Below are 22,513 nucleotides of genomic sequence, written 5' to 3'. Positions count from 1 at the left end.
TTTAAATAATAATTATTGGTAGTTGCGGGTTGCAGTTTTTTGGCCTTGTTTGTTCTAAAGTGTAGTTGCTTATTTGGTCTTGTTTCCTAATATTGTTTTAAAAAAACAGTGTTTCTCAAACATTTTCAAGTCAAGAACCCCCAAATTAACATGTATTTGTCTGCGGACCCCCATCTGAAAATATTTTATGCCAGGGACCCCCCATACAATTTGTGTTGTTAAAATGTCAATTTAAATGTCAAAATTAAAATAAAATAAAAGCAGGTATACATGTTTAAAGGGCTAAGGGCTCGCTTCTTTTGGGCTTGTTTTCATAGACCTGGTTGCTTGTTTCTCTCTCAAAACCTGGCAAGGCTAACAGACAGGCACCATCGCATGTCCAAAAACAGCTGGCACGAATAACAGCGAAAATAAAATGCACAAGCACATAGTTTCATAATTTAACCTTTAAAAGCTCCAAAGCGCCCAACTCGCTGCTTGGACCCATAATTATTCACACATAAATTCATTCAGTTTAAGATGGGAGGACCACGCAGCCCTTCCTTGCTTTAGAGGCAAAATAAATACCACATGCCACGTCGCTAAGCAACAGTCCAAAACAAAATTATTTCTATGCTGACTATTGTGTTTACCATACGTTTGGTAAACACACACATTGGTAGATGAACAGGTGTTGTAACTAAGAAGCAGTATTCATTCATAACACACTTTAAAACTTAACATCTACACAAGAATAGCTCATCATCAACCAACAACCACATTATATCTAACATTATTTCTTTTTTCAGGTTTCACCATGGCTGGGACAGTTCTATGTGAACCGTTTGAGCTGTACAACATTCTTAACCAGTACACCCACCTCCCCAAGCTGGCACAGATCAACTACCTCTGTTTAATTGGTGAGTGGATGAGATTCAAATAAACATGTGTATCCAGGTATTCATATTTAACCTCCCCATCTCTCTAGTTTGATAGATGCGATGGTGGCACAGCTTTGAAGGCATGTTTAAGTGTAATTATTCCCCAGATGCCCGTGAAAAGCAACATTACAATGACAGTCATATCATCACAGCTAAAAATGCTAAAAGGGTATGATAACTCTTGCTCCATCTTCTCATCCAGCCTATGGCATGCTAAGATACAGTATATAGGCTATACCAAGAAACAGATATTTAGCACACAACTGATCAACATCTCTCTTTAATCACCATTTTCCAGGATTCTGAAGGTGCATTCATGATACCAGAGACAGTGGAGGTTGAGAGCATGCAGTACATAGTGGTCTATGACAGTGACACAACATGTCTCCAAGGGTTAGGTAAGGCTTATGTACAGTAGGTACCCAGGCATATATATCTATATGCCTGGGTTTAACCACTGCACCACCAACTAAGTTCTCAAATGAGTTGAAAAATAAGATTGAGGCAGTCAATGAGGCAATGAAAAAATGTTTCATAACCACAACACTTTGAATGAGTTCCGGACAACTTATTGAAATCTCCCACAAAGCATGACTCAAACTTCTGACTAATCTTATAGGTGAAGCCATTGAATGTGCTGAGGTCCTGGCAAAATCCAGCTTCTGTCCTGTCTATATGATGAAAGGAGGTTATCGGAAGTTCTCAGCATTGTATCCTTTCTTCAGAACAACAAAAATCATGTACACTATCAGGGTAATGTCCTTGTTCCTGATGCCGCCTGATTTGTTAACATTCAGGGTTCAATTTGCTTTTTCCTTTTTCAAAAATGTAGACTGTCTGATATGTTTGATATTTATGTTTGATAATATCACAATTTAACAATTTAATAAAATCTTGGAATCCCTATTTTCTAGAAACACATTTTCGCTATTTGTTGTACGAAGAAGTATCTAGGACAAGTGGTTAACAAATCGAACCCTGATGGGATTCAAAATGTACATTTCAGCCATTTCATTAAAATTGTTATTTTGATTGGATAGTGCTTGTAAGCTGTGGTTGTTGGACATTCACTAGGAGCTGGAAGATCTCAAGCCCTATCCAGTGGAGATCTTAGCAGGTCTGCTGTTTATGGGGGACTCCAAACAAGCAACCGATCGCAACATCCTTGAGCACCTGAAAATTACCACAATGGTTAATATCTCCCAGAGCAACATTCTTGAGTAAGGCATGCCTTGATATTTGAAATGCATAAAGAAAATATGAGGCATTTTGTGACAATACTATTTGATTGATGCAGTATATATATATATATATATATATATATATATATATATATATATATATATATATATATATATATATATATGTTTGTTTGTTTATTTATTTATTTATGTATTCATTCATTCTTTTATTCATTTTTAGGTTTGAACAGGAGAATCATGCCATTCTTAACATACACGTCACAGATTCAGTGATGGCTGATATATACAAAAGTTTGGAGAGGATATGCACTTTTATTGGTAATTACTCCCCATCATGCTAAAATGTATTTGACTTAATACTGTGTATTTGACTGTTTATATATCATTTATAATTGTGTCCACCATTCTTTTTCTACAAACATCCACAGTCATTGCTAATCCTCTCTTCTGCCTCTTACCTATATATTTAGGTTCACGTTTAAATGTGGGGTCTCCTGTCTTGATATGTTCCACTCACGGCATAAGTCGCTGTAGTACTGTAACCATCGCCTTCCTCATGCATCACCTGAAATACACTCTGGAGGCAAGTTCTATTCATTTGTCTTCCCAGCTCAGTGGCCTTGGCTTGTGATTAGACTTGTGGTTCCCAAACCTTTTAACTCGAGAGCCAAAAGAGAAATTCAATGTCTCCCCGGGACCAAAACTATAGTGAAAATAGCCGATCTAGAAGCTCACAACGAGACGTGCTGCCAGCTTGTAGATCTGCTATATTCATTGCTTCTTAAACATTTTTATATATTTTTTTATTTATGGCATTTTCTTTTAATTTTATTTATGAAATACTTTTGAAAAATGTTGGAATTGTTGAACCTGGTGAAAAGTTAACTGAATGAAACTTTTGTCACATTGTTGACAGAGGTAAGGTTTTTCGCCAGTGTGGATACGCTGGTGTCTCTGTAGAGAACCAACCACACTGAAACTCTTGTCACATTGTTGACAGAGGTAAGGTTTTTCTCCAGTGTGGATACGCCAGTGTGTAGAGAAATTCTCTACAGAGACACTCTGTAGAGAATCTAAAACACTGAAACTCTTGTCAACAATGTGACAAGAGTTTCAGTGTTTTAGATTCTCTACAGAGACACCAGCGTATCTACTGGGGCCTGGAACACTTGTCGTTCTCTCTCTCTCACTCTCTCTGTGTCTCTCTCACCACTCTCTGTCTCTCCTTCTAACCGTCTCTGTATAAACTCTCTGTGAGGACGGAAGTGGAGGTCTAAAGGTATTTTCACATCTTATACAGTTGACCAGAGCTCTGCTGTGATGACATGCACAACACAAACTGTTGCTGTGCATGTTAAACAACGTTGATTTGTGCAGGTAGTGTTGCAGTTTGTACATACATGCGTGTCCTGAACTTGTCATGTTCTCATTAATGGACCATATTTGGAGAGAGCCCAGTTATGTTCATTACACATTTTTTGTAGGCTACTGATTAGAAGTGTCTGAAGTTCAAAATCTTGAAATAATTTAAACAAAATGTAGATTAGATAAAGTCTCTATTTGAGTTTTTTTATTTTTTATTTTATTTACTAGAGGTTTGGTAAACAGTGGGTCCCCAACCTCCCAGTGTCAGGGTGGACACTTGTATTAATTTAATAAAAGTGTCCACCCTGAGACTGGGAGGTTGAGTCATACCAAAGACTTTCAAAATGTTAACGCCTCCCTGCTTGGCACTCAGCATCAAGGCTTGGATCGGGGATAAGTCCCTGTGACATACAGTGCTAGTGTCGTGTTCATGGGGGGTACTTGTACATAATGGCTGGGGGATGTACTTGTACATCAAGCTACCTCACAATTCACAACACACACTACAGAATCTGGCAATAGACTCCTGTCCCATGGGCCACTTGGCTCAGGGCTAGTGGTAGTAGGCTACCCAGGGGCTAATTGCTTATTTACTTCCGAGGAAAGTGTCGTCATAGATATTAAATTAACATAACATTGTCATGTTCCATTTTCAGGAGGCTTGGGAGTATGTCCTTAAACGTAAAACCAACATGAGGCCCAACAGAGGATTTGTGCAACAGCTGTCAGACTGGGAGCTTCACACTACAGGAAAGCGACTGGCTAATATTTCTGAACCAAACTTTTGAGAAAGGAATCGACAGCATCATAAAAATAACTCATTCGTTTCTAAGTGAAGGACTACAATTTACAGTTTTGTGATATATTATAAAACCATTCATATTATGTGTTGTTTCTCTGCTAATATTTAAGCCCATTCCAGTAAATGTACGTATCAGAAATAAAATGTAGCAGTTTTTTAAGGCCTTATTTTTGAATATTTGGAGAGCATTGCATTAACCCTAAGCCATTAAAACAGACAGATGTGATGATTTTTTATATTTGTATGTCCATGTTAAAACCTCGAGTATTTTTTGTAACATTCTTATTTCCTGTTTTCTTGTAATATTATGTCCATATTTACTTTTTGTTGATAAAAAAAATAATCGTTTCGGTTATTTATAGATCAACCGTTGATACCTGCCGCTGATTGGCTGAGACGCAGCCTCCAAGGCTCTGGCGTAAAGTAGTAGTGAGGTCATCATACGCGCAGCAGCGCACTAGTGTTGCCATGTCCGCTTATTGTGAGCGACTTTGGGCTTGTTTTTCTGTAAAGTTGCTTGTAGATATTGGTTGTTGCTGTTTTTTGGCTTGTTTCTAAAGTTGCTTGTTTGGGCTTGCTTTACAATGTTTACATTACTTCAACCAGTGGTTCTAAAATGTTTTCATGTCATGGACCCCCAAATTACAAACAATTCGGAACTGCCCTCCCCCTCCCCCAGACTGTTTACTGTTCATGTTATTATTTTCTACCCGTTGATATGATGTTTACCGTGCAGTGCCTTGCTTGGTTTCCTAGACCTGGTGGTAGCCATGGATCACACACGACGGTCGTCTGTCATGATGTGGGAGTCATGTATGGTATCAGGGCTATTATACCTGGTTGCTTATTTCTCTCAGAAAATCTGGCAACATTGCAGAGCACAGATAGTACGTGCAGCCTGACTCAACTGTTGCTGCAGTTACAGTCGCTGCTCAGAGTTTTTATCCTTAAACACAGCATTAAAATACATTAAAACATTTAAGAATGCTGTTCAGCCCTAGCGGTTTAACAGAATGTCTCGCCGACTGGGAGGACATAGAGAAGGACTACCAACAGGTCCAGGTAAAGAAGAACAGCTTTAGTTACTATGTGTCAATGTGTGTTAAAAGGGGTGTGTGTGTTTGGGGAGCGGCGATGATACACCGCACTTGGTGACCTATCGAATCCTGTATCCTTGTGTGTTGCAATACTGAACTGTAGGCATCATTTCGGTAGCGACGTTTGTTTGTCAGAAATTGCAAAACATGTCCACGGAGAGAGAGACCAATAACCCTTATTACGAGACAGCAGTGTTTGTCACATAGTCTGCTGCAGTGGTGGAAAAAGTAAAAAAAATGTTTACTTACAGGTGTTATGACATCCAAAAAAAAAGAGTAAAAGTATCAATACTGCAATGAGATGTAGAAACACACTACTGTGTTACAAGTAAAAAGTCTGGTAATCAAAATGTACTTGAGTAAAAGTACAACAGTATTGTCATCAAAATATACTTAAGTAAAAGTACTCATTATGCAGAATGTTTCACAAGTTATCATTATGTCTAAACATCGTTAGATGCAATGCATTGTGCGAGCTTGTAGATCGGCTATTTTCCAACAGCCGAAGTTTAAATAGGGCTGAAGTGGGTAATGTATGTTTTGTAATAATAATCCATATCTTCAAAGTAACTAATAACTAAAGTTTTCAAATAATTGTAGTGGAGTAAAAGTATAACATTTGCCTCTGAGATGTAGTGGAGTAGAAGTACAAGTACTGGACATTGGAAATACTCCAGTAAAGTAAAAATACCTCAAAATTGTACTCAAGTACTGTACTAGTTTACACCACTGCTCCAATTCGTCACACAATTCGGTGGGTAACCAATTTGCTTGCGCTAGCAGCTGTAATAAACGTCTGCCTTGCAAGAGAGTTAGTACACTGTGGACTTTACAGACTGCCTGGACCACTTCAACTATATGTTCATTCATTAAAACTGACCTGGATATTAAACTGCTGAATGCTAGTGGTTATCTTACTGTATAAAACATAATGATTTGATGCTGGATTCATACTCTCAGATCTGTTTCATTCACTCAAACTGCATGTCGCCTTGCCAGGATCATTATGTAATGTTGCATGAGTTCTGTACTGTATGTCCATTTGCAACTGTTGCTAGTTTAACTTCTATGCAGTGGTATAAAGTAACTGAAGTACATTTACTCAAGTACTGTAATTGTACTTAAGTACAATTTTGAGGTACTTTTACTTTACTGGAGTATTTCAAATTGTCTATTTTACTCCCAAGTCTCAGGGACAAATATTGTACTTTTACTCCACTACAATTATTTGAAAACTTTAGTTACTAGTTACTTTGCAGATATAAATTACATTATAAAACATACATTAACCACTTTAGCCCCATTTTATACCTAGGCTAGTTGAAAATAGAAGATCTACAAGCTCACAACGCATCCGAGACACGTTGTGAGCTTGTAGATCGGCTATTTTCAAACGTTTTAGTACTTTTACTTTTGGTACTTTAAGTACATTTTGATACCAATACTTTTGTACTTTTACTCAAGTAATTTTTTTATTCCGGACTTTTACTTGTAACAGAGTACTTCTACATTACAGTATTGATAGTTTTACTCAAGTAAAATATTTGAGTACTTTTTCCACCACTGCTTCTATGTGATGATGACTCCCAAACAAAGCACTAAATACAATAATATCCTTTATATATATATATATATATATATATATATATATATATATATATATATATATATATATATATATATAGGCCTATCTCTCTTCCACAAAACAAGAATTTAGTGGAAGATGTCCTTTGACATAACTGGTTGCAGTGACAACGTGGTGTTGTCAATCTGGTGGTGTCATGGGTTGCGGACCGGTCATTACATGTCAGTCATGTCAGGAATGTCTTGACAACAACAATACCTTGTGAATGCAATCCACTTCTGCTTTCTGTGGGAAACCCAAGATGTAGCCACAACGTGCTGCATTGGAAGAGTTGCCAACCGTCCCTTGAAATGAGGAATCTTCCCTTTATTTGGAAACTAAAAGACGTGTCCCTTATTGAACTGATAAGGGACACACTTTGTTAATTATTTTTTGGTAATCAATCAATGACACACATATTACAAGTTCAAACTGCTCATATATATAATACACAGGTTGTAACCACTTACACCAAATGTAAATGGCTATTTTTGGCTAATGTTCCCCATACAAAAACTGTACAGTGAGATTTCATCTTTTTCTGGGCTTCCCTGGGCAACCCTAGATATGACAACAAAATCTCACTGATGTATGCGCTCCTAAATCCTTAACTGTTAAGGCTTTAGGAGTGCATGCGTCAATGTGATTTTTAGTAAAGAACTTAAAGCTGCACTTTAACTTTCCTCTTCAACCCCAGATTTGAACCCGGTTTCCTGCTTAAGTGCTAAAAATGTTTTACCATAATAGAGCCTGCCTGCTTGCTCAGGGGATACATTTAATCTTGACCTTCAGGTCAAAATTTGGGTCAGATCCTGTGTCTAGGTGAGACATGACCTTTGACACGATCTAAATGTCTCAATCGAAGAGCAGGGAGACAAAATACAACCACAGTATTAACATACTGTACATACAGATTGGAGAAAATGACAGGCTAAACGTGTTAAGCTTTAACATGTGTCATCCTGTCATGATCTACTGGAGGTGATACATAAAATGTTTTTTTAAAACAGTGTATACCTGTTAGACCAGCGGTTCCCAAACATTTTGGCTCGAGACCAAAAAAACTGTGTATACCTGTTAGACCAGCGGTTCCCAAACATTTTGGCTAGAGACCAATAAGAGAAATTTGATATCTCCCTGGGACCCAAACCAGAGAGAAACTAGCCGATCTACAAGCTCACAAGGCATCGCACATGGATTCAAGTTCTCAGTCGCCACGACTGATTTCAGTCATTTGGATTCCATAGAAGTCAGCATGTCTTCTATGGAAGCATGTCATGCACCGAAAATAGACTATCTACAAGCTTACCACGCATTGCACTGCGTGTGTTGAAGCTTGTAGATTGTCTATTTCCGGTTATTCGCTATTTTAAGCTTAAAGAGTACTTGAAGTGGTCAAACTGGTCAAACAAGTGGTTCAATCCTCCAGAAAATCCTTATGATCTCAGATATTTCATAAAAGCAAAGGTTAACCCTCTGCCGTCTGGCATTTTGTTTTAAATGACTTTTTTGTCAGCTTAAAGAGTACTTGAAGTGGTCAAACTGGTCAAACAAGTGGTTCAATCCTCCAGAAAATCCTAATGCTCTCAGATATTTCATAAAAGCAAAGGTTAACCCTCTGGTGTCTGGCATTTTGTTTTAAATGACCTTTTTTTCTCAGGGCTAGTATGGCTGACTTTAGCATCAACTGCAATTTCTTCAACTGGTTGGTTGTATAGCTACCAAAACATCATAATTATACATATTGTGCTAATTGTTTATGAAACACAACGCGCGTGTGTGTGTGTGTGTTCCTTTCATGCTGTTTCATGAATTGCATATTAGGAAATGGCCTGGAAACAAAAAAAAATTGAGATTTTACTTTGCTTTAATCCATGCATCGCAATCGCGATGTCTTGTGAGCTTGTAGATCGGCTATTTTCACTACTTACAATAAAAGTTTTTTCTTTTACAATGTTTTTGTTTATAACATTATTAAGAAATTTTTATTTATGAATTTTTTTTGAAATAATAAATGTAGGAAATGAAAAAAAAAAAAAAGGGATATTTACTTGCGACCCATGAAAATGGGTTCCGAACCACTGTTTGGTGGTATGAATTAAAACCTACCAAACGCAGGATATGTTGAGCACTTTAACAACATACTATATCATATTTGACTTCTTCAGATGTCTGTATTAAGCATGTATGTATGGAGTGAAGTGCTGGTCAGATGTGAGAAATGATTGCACATGCCGGATGTTTTGCGACCAAAATGTATACAAATGCGTTTTAGTTGCACAGTATTTATTGATCGGGTCTGTGCATGTCACAGTGGCTCAGAGATTCTAAAACAAATTAACTCATTGACTGCCGTGTAATGAAAATATTCCATGATTTAGATCTTTGATGAAAATGTTCTGAAAAACTCTGTCAGTTAAAGAGTTAAGTAAGTGTAGTAAATAAATAGGTCTACTATTTAATGGATTAAAGGTGCAATCCATACGTTTATTTCCTACCCGGGAATGAAACCCGGTTCTCTTCCACGTGGGAAACATCTACCACTCATCCAAGACAAAATTCCCAGGTTTAACCAGGGAAGATATTGTCCTACCCAAAACCATGCTCTAAATGTCTCAATGGAAGAGCAGGGAGACCACCTCCAACCACTGCATATATAGGAGTATATAGTATGCAGTGGTTGATTGGTTCTCAAAGTGGGGTCCGCGTACCCCCAGGGGTCCTTGGGGGGATTCCAGCAAAATGTGTTAATATAGCGTCACAATACTTTTAACCATTTTAACCTTTTATACTTTGGCTGTTCAAAAATAGCAGATATACAAGCTCATAGCGCGGCACCGAGTGAATATATATATATATATATATATATATATATATATATATATATATATATATATATATATATATATATATATGTATATATTTTTTTTTAAAGCAAACATTTGTAACTCAAATCTTTGCGGTCCCTGGAACAAAATATTTTGAAATGGGGGGGGGGGGGGGGGGTCCGCGGCCAAATACATAACAATTTGGGGGTCCTCGGCTCAAAATTTTTTGAGAACCACTGGTATAGAGTATGTTAATACAATAACTGCGTCTATATTTGTATAGAGTCTAATACAGATTGGTTAAAATAACATGTTATTCAACAGGTGGTGGGTGGGTGGGTGTGGGAGGGATTTTTAAGTTGAGGTATTGTTAATTCATTACTAAACTCATTCATTGTTTAAAATGTGTAACTGCTGGTAATTTAATTGCTTAATTGTACATGTGAAAACTGGGGGAAAAAAACGTTTTATTCATTAAGATAAGTCAAGAACTACAGCTTTAAAACACAACCTCCTTATTTGTTTTATTACTTGCCAAATGGGCTGGACATACTGTAGGTAAGGTGATTTATTATTACTGTGTGTAAAATGTTTTATACAGTACATAATATATTATGCTTGTGCTTTTCCTCGGTAGGAGACTCATCGTCTATATAGACAGAAACTTGAGGAGGTCACCAAACTGCAAAATAACTGCTCCAATGCCATCGCTCGTCAGAGGAAGAAATTAAAAGAGCTTTCAGGGTCATTAGAAGAGTGAGTATATTTACTGAGCACATTCTCTGTTCTGTCAGTCTATTACAGCTTAACAACTTAAAGGAGTAGTTCACCCAAAAAATCGTATTTTCTTTTCTATCAATTACACACCCCATGGGAATCCTTGAATTCATGGAGATTCTTTTGTTTTTGTCACATTCCTAAGCCAATAATTTGATGACGGGCGATTATCGGCAGAGTCTTAAACAAAAACATCTCCATGATTTCAAGGCTTCATGGGGTTTGGGTTTGTAATTGATAGAAAGTAAGTAATGTTTTGGGTGAACTATCCCTTTAAGCCCTATTTTATACTTCATCGTACACTGGTGTAGAGCTGAGCAATCAACCGAAAATAGATATTGAAACCGATATTTAGAACGGTCAACCAATAACCAACTTAGTCTAGATCATGTAGTTTAATCAAATAATCGAGAAGTAGGTTTTTTTAATATATGTATTATTTTATTTATTATATATCAACAAATAGACACCAAAAAAATGTGTTCTTATATCACGGCCAGGTAGTTACAGTATACAACACAAAGTTCTACCAAAGTTCAACATTATTTTAAATAGTATGTATCTTTACTTTATGTACTGTATTCTGGGATATTGCATTTCTTTCTGGTTATAACGCTTGGTAATATTCATGATGATATATCATCTTTTCACACTTTTCTGTTTTTAGATGTAAAGAAGACCATGAGAAAGAAGAATTAAGTCCAGAGGAACTTAATTCCATAGATGGAATCCTGGAGACGATCGGTGACAGACCAGATGTCTTCTTCGAAATGGAAGCTTTCCTGCCAAAGAAGAATGGGTTTGTCTGTTTAAATAGAATTTCAGTTGCACTTGAAATGACATTTGCATCGAGCCATAGTTTAGATGTTGACGTACCATTTGCATTGCAAAATGTAGATCGATGTCTAAACGGCCTGCAGGTTTTTACGCCGTGGCTCAGCAGCAGGCTAGCTGTCTGTAAGAGGGACTGTCTGTGTGTCTGATCTTGAAAACCACTTGACCGATCAGAGCCAGATGTCTAACCTAAATTTGTCACAGGCTGGCCACATGAAGTCCAAGATCCACATTGGAGCCACAACATTCCTATGTGTGGATCCCAAGATCCACATGGGAACTGTGTGGCACTTATGTGATACATTCTTTTTGGATATTGCTTTATAGTATATTCTTTTGTGTATTCTATCTTATGTGTCTATTTCATTGTCTGTTATGTAATGTACTGTATATTATTGTCTTGCCCCCCAGAAAGACTAGCCGGTCGTTTAGGCGTCAGCTAATGGTTAATTTAAACAAAACAAAACAGTGAAGACATTAATGACTGTTTGTTCATTTTAAAAAAAGTGTTCCAGCAAAATATTTTAGTATGATGACATACAATTGTGATGAAGTGATTGATTGATTGATTCGCTCCTTTGCTTTTCCCTGTTCAGATTATACCTCAGTATGGTTCTGGGAAACGTCAACGTTACACTCCTCAACAAACAATCCAAGTAAGCTGCTAAACTAGCTCACTCAAATAACACCACAACGCATGACAAGGCCAACGCATACCATAACGGCCTGTCTTATGTCTTCTCTTCTACAGATTTGCCTACAAAGATGAATATGAGAAATTCAAATTAATCCTCACCGTTATCCTGTTCCTGTTTTCCTTCACGTGTCGTTTCTTGTTCAGCTCCAGGTACAAGCTCCTGCCAAAGAAAATACCTAGCAGTCACACTATTTGAGTTTTGTCATCATGCTATCGTTGCTGTTGGGCAGAAACCTATTTTTTTTCGTAAATTAACGCCCTACTTGATCATACTACAGCATCACACAAAAGCATCAAAAGTAGAAGATCTACAAGCCCGAAACGCAGTGCGAAGCGTTTTGAGCTTGTAGATCTGCTGCTTTTGCTACTTTTGAATTTGAATCCTTAAAAGTTACAGTGTTCGTTTTGGACATATGAGGTTTCCACCCGACGGAGACCTTATGGATGCATAATCATAATTCAGTGCTTTTTGTCTGTCACAACTTGAAGACCCTATCTGTGTTTGTTTTGAACATGTAAATATCAGTTGTATTCACATACTTTCACATACATGTTTCATAAATGGAAAATATGCCATTTGGAACTTTATTACATCATAAATAAATCTATTTTTCTCTGTTTACAAATTTTACCAATGTAAACGAACATGTTACTATTACAGCCCCAAAATACAGCAAACACAGTTAAAAAAAATCATATGTTGTCTAATATCTTAGTCTTTCTATGAATCAATTACCTTCAGCCCCCGATTCACCCCCAAACATAGCAATTATATAACATGTTTTTAATACTGAAGGTCCAAGAGAATAAAACATGTTATGTAACAACAACAAAAAAGTGAACCCCATTTGCGTGGGAAAATATATTGCCGGCAGTGGCTTAGGAGGGGGAGAAGCCGGCTTGGAGCCGGAAGGTACCCGTTCCGATCCACAGCTCCTCCTGGCTGTGTGCCGAAGTGTCCTTGAGCAAGACATTGAACCCCTAACATTGCCTTGTCCTCCACCGTCGGTCTGTGAATGTGTACATCATGTTCCCCTGTTGCGGTGTGTTGGACTTGGTGAATGTCAAGTACATTGTAAAGCGCATTTCAGTGGTTGGAATGATAAAATTTACAAAAAGTGCTGTATTAATGCAAACCAGTAACACCAGTTATGGGAGACCTTGTGTAATAATTGCTGAATTACATGACATGACATTACAGGATTTAAATTAGCTGTCAATCTCGACTGCTTTTGTTGAATGCTTTTTCAGATTGTCTGAACTCTGCTCCTCGTGACTATATTTGTTTGTCTTCAGAACCCTGGATGCTCTGTTCAACTTCCTGTTGGTGTGGTACTACTGCACCCTGACCATCAGAGAGAGTGTCCTCATCAGTAACGGATCAAGGTCTGTTTCTGCCATCTTGTTAACTACTGTGTATCCAGCATCCCTATTATTCAGAAAATGTCAAACAAATGTAACAAGTGTGTTCTTTTAAATTACATTTATGTTTGCCTTGCAAACTACAGCGTTAAGATGACACACAAGCAGTTTGTTGTATTCCAGGTATTATAACTTGATACATGATAATGTGCATGACCACCAAATATTCAAAATGCATGTCCCTGCTAAAACATAACAACAAGAATGACTTAATGCTTGCACACAGGAACAACTCAATAAAACACACGCTGAGTTGATGTTACTACTTGCTGTCAATTTTCTATGAGCCGAATGAAAGAATTATCGCATTTGTTTGACATTTACTTGTCATCATGTTTTAGTCTACTGATTGACTTGACAGAAGTTATTATATGAGCGCATACCACATAAACCTAATATGTCTAACATATGTTTAGTCAGAACTGAACACCATTAGACCCAGTCATGCAGACTTTGCAGATGTAGTTTCTGCAAACCACCTGGCATTCTCAAGTCAAAGATCTTGCCCTTTATCATCTCAGCGGGCAGCGGAATACATAATGTCCATAGTGATTGTCTGTCTGTGACTGTGTCTTCTATGTCATTTCAGGATTAAGGGTTGGTGGGTTTTCCATCACTATTTGTCAACGTTCCTGTCTGGGGTCATGCTCACTTGGTGAGTGATTTCACCCATGTTTGCTTTTCCACCCTCAACCACTTAAGCCTGATTTATACATTGTCACATGATTGTGTTGTGTTGTAAATTAGCCGTAGATCTACCATTTAAAAAATCTTTTGGCCTATAAATGACATTCACAAAATATAGAAATCAATAAATCTATTAGATTATATTACAAGATTACTTATGTCAACATTACACGCAACAAGTGGCTTCAGACAAAGCAGAAGCACAAGTACAAGTAGAAGTACAAGTAGTAGTGCTGGTGTAAAAGTAGGGAAGGCCAAAGGGTTTCAACAGATCTAAGTCTGAACTATCCTGAGAAAAAAATGCAAAACATTAACCACATGAACCCCAGCGTCCCTATTGTGGGCATGTCAGTCATGTCTGCCATCAGTTGATAAAAGAGGTGGACATTCTGTGAAAAAAGACGATCTTCAAGCTCACAATGTGGTGCGATGAGTTGTGAGCTTGTATAGGCTATTTTTGGCAAGGAGATTTGTTGAGGGGAAAAAAGGAGGGGACCAAGGACAGACCCCTGGTGGTGGACCCTGGTGGTGGTGGTCAACGAAGGGTTATATACTTAAGTTCAGAGTAACTTATCTTTCCTCTGTCTTCACAGGCCTGAAGGTGATCTTTATCAGATGTTCAGGGACCAGTTCCTTGCATACAATCTATATCAAAGTAAGATCTACTACTCTCTGGTGCTTCCAGTAGGATTTAGCTACTGTATGTTTATTTTTGTCTGTGTCATTGTTAACTTGGTTTGCGATTTCATCTCATTTTAGTAGTACTTGTACTTTCCAGTTAACCAACATAGGTTCAGTTATTTAATGTGTTTATTTTGAATTAGCCTGGAATGCAGACTGATTCGCTACCTTCGTCATTTGGATTTTTTTCACTGAGCTTAGTGAAAAAATCCCAAAGATAAACGTAGCGAATAAGTCTGAATTCCAGCCTAATATTTAAAGCCATTTGGCATGTTATTGTCTGCATGGTGGGCTCTGAAAGTGCATATTACATGGAAACTATGTGATTGCTCCACTTTTTTGATATGTCAGATGTTGAGAAGGTTTTGTTGACCGCACTCCAAGAAGGAGTGCGGTCAACAAAACCTTCTCAACATCTGACATCATGAATTATAGGCTACTTGTATAAATCCTAATTCCCGAGCCAGGGTGGAATGAAAAATAATGCAGGGAGAAAGTTTATGTGGTGAAAGAACAAATAATCAGTTTATAAAAACATGTTGGATGGTAGTACACTATATTAAATTACTTTGATCACTATTGGAGAGAAAAACAAGTTGATTGTAACATCCTTCAATAATATACTTATTTGTCCTTTGTTCTTTATCACTAAATAGGCTTTGTTCAGTTTCTCCAGTACTACTACCAGAGTGGTTGTCTGTACAGACTCAGAGCCCTGGGAGAAGGACACACAATGGACTTAACAGTTGGTGAGTTAATAGTTTTCATATATTTTTATGTTGTTATATTCATTATTTAAACATTCCATTCCACTGCCCCATATATAAATTTGACATCCTCTCTATTTGTCAATCGTTACCAACATTGCATCATAGACTCAGTTAATCCCCCAAAATACATAAATATATACGGTATATTAAGGCATTCACTTCATTATCCCATCCCTTCACTGCAAAAATACAAACAATACATATTCAGCATCCTTTCCAATTAACAATGCTGGAAACTTTCCATCAGAACCTATGAAAAGAAATCGATACCACACACCAAAAAGTGTATTTTTATATGGGGATTGCTTTATTCTTATTATTAACAAGTTTGAGTTGGTGTTTTTTGTCTGACCAATGTAGCAAATGATAGGTTCAAATGAACTTTGATTCAAAACATAATTACAGCATAACGTAGTGTCACCAAAATCCTAATTGTGGCTCATTTGAAATACAAGATGTGCTCATTTGAAATACAAGATGTGCTCATTTGAAATACAAGATGTGCTCATTTGAAATACAAGATGTGATCATTTGAAATACAAGATGTGATCATTTGAAATACAAGATGTTCGGGCCGCGGTGCGGATCAGACCGATTTGCGCATGTGTCACCCACCCATCTGACCACTTAACTTCAAACTCGATTATTTAATAAGCAAACTCCATTTCATTTTAACCATGTCCCTGGTTCTGGTGACTGATATTGTCCATCTAATGTGTCTCCTCTCCTCTCCTGTCCTCTCCTCTGGCTGTCTAAGGAAGCTGTCTAAATTTCTGATTGATGATTTTGTTTTATAGAGTAAAATGTCCTTTTCTGTTATCAACAATTTTCCTGGAGGGGGGGGGGGGTGTTGACACTGATCTTGTATGGAGTGTGTTTTCATCATTGTTTGGTACATGTTGCTATGCTCTGAACTTGATGTAACACAAATTGCCCAGCTTGGGACAAATAATTACATTCTCCTCACCTCTCCTCTCCTCTTTTCTTGTTCAGAGGGTTTCCAATCATGGATGTGGAGAGGTTTGACGTTTCTCCTGCCCTTCCTGTTCTTTGGTCATGTGAGTGTCTTCTATTGCAATAATGTCTACTCATCTAAACCCCCACCCCCACCCTCCAGCTGCTCATTAACAGTTGATGCGTGTGAAAGATTGGAAGGAATTTGATTAAGAATGGACTTGTGCTTTCAGTTCTGGCAGCTTTACAGTGGCCTAACACTGTTCAGAATGGCTCAGCTTCCAGAGTGTAAGGAGTGGCAGGTATGTGCACCACGATACACTGGAAACTTGGAACAGCTAGAATAACATAACTACAGCAGGGCTGCCAACAGTAACACGTTAGGGCATGCATTTAATTTAAAATGGATAATGCTTTAATGTTTGTGATGTAATTATTATTCTCATTTGGGTTCATTTAAATCCTATTTGGCAAAACTGTTACGTGCAATCTCCGTAAAAGTGATTTTTTTTTAAATCACCAAATTAAATGTAGATTTGAAAAAATATTCATGTAATTTGAAAAAAATGGTTCACCCAAAAGTTCACCCTGTCATGATCTACTCGGCATCAGTTGAAACATGAATATAGTTTATTTGCTCACAAAACACTCAAGGAGGGATGCTAGCAAAACTGATAGCATCTTCCTCCAAAAGCAAATCTTCACTATTGTTAGTTGAGCTTTTGAGGCTGAAATTACTCCCTTGAGCAGTAGAGGGCAGTACACTGCCATCCACTGGGTCATTTGCTGAACAGGTAAACAGGCTATTATTTCCACATGAACTGCTCTATCTAAAATATAGATCTTCGCTGACTAATTTTAGTTGTTTAATTTTGCATACAGTATTAGTATGTATGCATTAAAAAACTTCAGAATACTAAATTGAATACCATGTAACGCACAAATACCAGAATATCACTCTCTACACAGTGCCTAATAGTGTTTAATAGTGTTGATTACCACACATGAAATAAACTAGCATAATAGAGCAGTGTTTCCCAACCTCTGGGCCATGAGGATATTGTAAGTGGGCACCCAAATAATTGGCAAAACACTAAGATTTTTATGATGATAAAACGTAAACGCTGCGCTAAATAACTTTCCTCTTCTACCCCGGATTTGAACCCGGTTTCCTGCTCAAGTGCTGAAATGTTTACCATTGAGTTAATGGAGCCTGCCTGCTTGCTGTATATAAAAAAAAAAACATAGAAAGTCATGGTTTTTATTCTTTAAAATGTTGACAGAAATTAGTTTTCATTGTGAATCTTAAAGTATACTACGTTCGTTCCATTGTTCCAAGCCGGAACAAAATCGATTGTCAGATTAAAATAAACTTGCTCTGAAAATGCACGTGGTCCAGGCGGTCCAAGTGGTCAGATGGGTGGGCCGCGAACACTTTGGAGATTTTTCAGTGGGCCCTGATACAGAAATGGTTGGCTTGAAAAAATGATTCCTTAAAACTATCTGTCCAAACAGTGAGCTGGTGGCATAATTCCATATGCTAACTGTCTGAACAGTATTCCACTTGAATGTCCATTATGGCTGCAACTATAACGAGATTATTTTCTCAGCCATTAATCTATCGATTTTTTACTGAATCAAATATTCAACCTATTTTATACTTTACACCAAGATAATGTAAATAATAGATCTACAATCTCACAACGTGTCACGATGCAACACGTTGTTAGCTTGTACATCGGCTGTTTTTAATGCCCAAAATAGGGATAGATCATTTTATTAAATTATCGATATTCTTTTCATAATAGATTAAATCGATTAGATGGATGGACTGTTGCACCCCTAAAGTGTATGTGTTCATCCTGCACTGTAGGTGGCGATGTGTGGCTGCTCCTACCTGGTGCTGTTCATGGGGAACTTCTTCACTACACTGGGAGTAGTTTACCAGAAGTACATGAACAACCAGGACAAGCCAAAAAGCCTATAAGGTTGCAATAGATAACAAGACAGTGTTACCAAAAGGAAAACTTCTGCCCATTTATGGATTATGGAATATGTGCAAAGTTATTGTGATTGCACTTTCTTTTTAGACGTGTGATGTGTCTGATTTTACGAACGTTTGTCCTTGTGGACTGTTTACATTTCTGTGAGCTCATGTATTTCAGACGTTTTCAGATGGTACCTGCTACTTAAAGGAGGCTGGTATGGTATTGTCAGGTTCCTATGTAAAGATCGTATGCTTTAGACCGTTGCCCAGTGCCTGGATGGCATACTGGTGGAGGTGCTCGCCTCCAGGACCACGCCTATTATCCCTGCTGGTCTGGGATTGAATCCTGCCGGAGTCCTCCACATGTGCCTGCCCTATGCTCCCTATCTGCTGTGGTGAAGTGGGAATCTAAATTGTACAGCTGAGAATCACAGAGATGTCGGAGTAACCCCTGATATATACTCTTTGGTTGTGCGCCAGTGTGGCGCACTGAAAATATCAGATCTATGTGAACTTGATCGACTATTTATGATATGCGATACCAGCACGCAACTGAGTATAGATCGCCCTTAATACAGTTGTTGCAGTAAACAACTGTTCTGTTGTTTTTTAGCCCCGCTAGCACTGGGGCTATATTGCAATGTCTGTCCTGCATTACCGGTACTTAGATATTACAAGATATCTCCAAAACTACTGGCTGCATTGCAATTTAATTTGCATTGTAACTTCCTGCTCCCCGGAGGGTGAACCCTAGTGCTTTTGGTCTCACCATGTCGTTTCCTTTAGCGCCACCTTTGGGTCACCGTTTCGTTTTGCTGACTTCTAACATATTGCAAAGTCTAATGGGAGAGCGCAGGTATATCAACACATTAATGTGTTAACTCATTCACTGCCTGAATTATTTCTGGCCGCGTTTGCCCACTGCCAGAGATTTTTTCATTGAAAAAAGTACTCAGTAGCCGAGATACAGAATTTTTAAGTTTTAAGTTAACAAGGAAGTGGATGGGAGTCTAGATCTTCGAAAAATCATATCTCCTTGGTCTTTGGGTCAAATCAGAAAAAAATTATTAAAAGTCGTTTTAGTCGTTCTAGGCAGTGAATGAGTTAATACAAAAGTAATATGAGAGTTCATTTCTAATATTATACAGTATACAGGCCTTTCTGAGATTTCTTTTGCAAAATGTGTACTTGGATACTACTAATTCTGGTACGCCTAGTGTTTACATCTTTTCTTTGGATTATTTTTTTATATCACATTTTACTGCTCAATCATACCATTTCAATAGAATCCAGCCATTATCAGCTACCACCATTATGTTGAAATATCCTCACTTTTACTGAGCAGAGGGTTGGCGCCTTGAAGGTTTCCTGCAGTGCAATTCTTAACACAGTGCCTGCCAGTGGCCTTGTGACCGTCTGTTACAGCGGTGTCGTTACTGTTGGCTCAATACATTGAGCCTAGCTATGTTGCTGGGATCTGTGGAGTGAGTTTGTTGTATTGACTAAATATGACGTGGTTGAAAACTCAATTCGTTGATCTACTCCTGCCTGATATAACACTGTCTTATCATTACACCACCCAAACTGGTTCCTTTTCAGGGATGTACTGTAATGAACAAGACACTGTGAATCCAGCATTGGTGCAACTGCATTTACATGTTGTCTTCTTATTTTGCGTTATGTTTTTTTGTATTGTCCTCATACCCCTCGTGTGTTGCCATATTACGTGGCCACTGATATACTGTACCTGCTTACAGTAGGCACACTATTTCACATTCACCCTGTCTAGTTTATGTAATTTATGTACTGCAGATTTGTGGAACCCACATGGAGTGCCTTTACATATTTCTTCTATGGTAATGGTTGCTGTTTTTATGTCGGTATTTACTTTATTTTGACACAAGGGGAACTGTGTTATATTATTATTTATTGTGTATTATCATGAAAGAAACAGTTACTTCTTTCTAAGGGTTGTTGCTGCACCAATCATAGAACTCTGATCATCTCTGAGAAAACCAACTTTAACCTCTGTTAGATAAACCTCAAACGCTTTGTGTGTGTGTGTGTGTGTGTGTGAAAATGTATATATTACCAGATAAATGCAATATTTTCTTTCCCTGTATTTTCCGCACTGGATAGTAAAATTCCCAGCAGAGTGCCTGCCGCAATGGTTTGTCTTTGACATATGCTGCATTTTAATCACGTACATCCTATATACATGCGGAAAGCTCACAACATGTCACATTGTGACACACTGTGAAAATATTCACAGAAAATATTACAATAAAGAACTCTTTGAAAATGTTATTTGCCCAAAATAGGGACACCAGGTTGAAAGTGGTTTCTGTATGTTGTACACTACAGTATGTCTTACCAAGGGAAAATATTATGAGCCATCCGCAATGGACGATCACAAGCTACCCCATATGGGCTATCTCAAAGTGTTATTAAAATGATTGATTGCTGACTTTATGTTCTGAGGCTGTCATTGTCATTACTGTCATTCTATAAAAGCACACTCCATGCAAATGGATGCCCTGAAGCATCCACCACATAAAACAAAACCATGCTCTCAAGAAGGTGTGATTTACAATTATTCTGCATCTTCCGCCACATGTTTGAACGGACCTATCTTTATTATGTAGAATTGCGTTGAACAATTGCGTTGATTTGGATAATATGTCCACACAGAGAGCTGATGTGTGTCTGATGCTAGCTTTCCTCTGGAAATGGAAAAATTTAAAATCTTATCTGTTCCAACAGATAGAATTTCTGTATTCCTCCATACCATCCTTTTACTGTTTTATTACCGCAGTAAAAGAGCAAGCTTTGACACAAATAATGTTACGATATGTTTGAAGAATCACAAAGGAGCTTCTATGTGTGGGCGTCGTAGAGAAATGACCAGAGTGGTTTTACAGAAAGGGGGCATTTTTAAGAACAAGCTACAGCACATAACTCTGGTCAGGAGTCGTTTAGAATAGAATAGAAACCTGTTTATGCTGCTCGGCTGATATAAGGAGTAAGAACCATGTTCCTCCTGCCAAAGACAATTCCTGTGATCAAAGAGCGGATCACTTGAGGAGGACATAAGACGCATGACCTGAAAGGAAGTGTAAAAGGATGTTTAATATATCAGTGAAACAGAACATTATAAGAAGGTCAGTCCTCCATTGGGTTTGTCGGGAGGAGGAAACAATTGAGTTCACAGTTGTTTTTTAGTGCATGGGCACTCAGGAGCAGTTACTGTTGCTGGTTATTGTCTGATGTCTCTCTCCTAAACTTCATCACAATCATGCGCTTTTAAAACAACTAAGGTGATGCATGAACAACTTCAGGGGAACGGGTTTGAATCTTGTTAAAGGAATAGTTAACCCCAAAAAAATCTTATTTTCTATCAATTACACACCCCATGAAGCCTTGAATTCATGGAGATTTGTTTTTCCGGTAGGAGACTTTTGAGTCTCCTACCGGATACATTGGCATCTTTCCGCCGGTAATCAAATGATTGGCTTAGGAATGCGACAAAAACTAAAACATCTCCATGAATTCAATGCTTCATGGGGTGTGTAATTGATAGAAAATAAGTCATTTTTTGGGCGAACTACTCCTTTAAGCTATTCTGATCCAGCATTTTATCATTGGCATTCATTTGTAGGCCTACTCACGCTGGCTTTGGATGAACTGTGTTCCCCCATACCCTCCACAAGATGGCAGAAGTGTGTATCAAGAAGGTTTAATTGTCATTACAGGTACAATAAAGCAGCGAAATGCACTTGTAAAGTCAATAAAATGGACACAAACAATAAGAGCAATAATAAATATAAACATAATGCACTAATAAGAAAAGATTAAGATAATAAAAG

The 22,513-nt window shown here is 37.8% G+C and overlaps 3 protein-coding genes across 3 annotated transcripts in view; 2 read left to right on the top strand and 1 right to left on the bottom strand.

Moving 5' to 3' along the window:
* LOC308089991 (platelet-derived growth factor receptor beta-like) overlaps nt 1-22,513 on the bottom strand; it is a 376,796-nt gene that overhangs the window by 314,539 nt on the left and 39,744 nt on the right. The window lies entirely within an intron of this gene.
* styxl1 (serine/threonine/tyrosine interacting-like 1) lies at nt 797-4,275 on the top strand (the record flags this gene model as incomplete). Its single annotated transcript, XM_080436114.1, has 7 exons — nt 797-899; nt 1,028-1,089; nt 1,219-1,318; nt 1,540-1,673; nt 1,995-2,127; nt 2,593-2,705; nt 4,144-4,275. 7 exons carry the CDS (start codon nt 797-799, stop codon nt 4,273-4,275), a joined length of 777 nt encoding a protein of 258 aa, XP_080292240.1.
* Nucleotides 5,175-21,143, top strand: LOC308090435 (transmembrane protein 120A-A-like). Its single transcript, XM_080435616.1, has 12 exons — nt 5,175-5,351; nt 10,476-10,594; nt 11,283-11,414; nt 12,046-12,105; nt 12,201-12,296; nt 13,443-13,532; nt 14,158-14,223; nt 14,849-14,910; nt 15,593-15,685; nt 16,700-16,764; nt 16,894-16,962; nt 18,534-21,143. The coding sequence occupies exons 1-12, from the start codon at nt 5,274-5,276 to the stop codon at nt 18,645-18,647; spliced, it is 1,044 nt and encodes a 347-aa protein (XP_080291742.1). The 5' UTR covers nt 5,175-5,273; the 3' UTR covers nt 18,648-21,143.

This window comes from Gymnoscopelus braueri (genome assembly GCF_963280865.1).
Source record: "Gymnoscopelus braueri genome assembly, chromosome: 8".
NCBI lineage: Eukaryota > Metazoa > Chordata > Actinopteri > Myctophiformes > Myctophidae > Gymnoscopelus > Gymnoscopelus braueri.
Note: the sequence above shows the minus strand (reverse complement) of the source record. Positions and strands in the feature narration are given on the sequence as shown.

Bases quoted from the DNA above. Each gene is read 5' to 3' on its own strand.
- LOC308090435 (XM_080435616.1), top strand. From the start codon at position 5,274: ATGCTGTTCAGCCCTAGCGGTTTAACAGAATGTCTCGCCGACTGGGAG. The intron at 11,415-12,045 runs GTTTGTCTGTTT...TTCCCTGTTCAG, and splicing joins TTCCTGCCAAAGAAGAATGG to ATTATACCTCAGTATGGTTC. The intron at 14,224-14,848 runs GTGAGTGATTTC...CTGTCTTCACAG, and splicing joins TCTGGGGTCATGCTCACTTG to GCCTGAAGGTGATCTTTATC.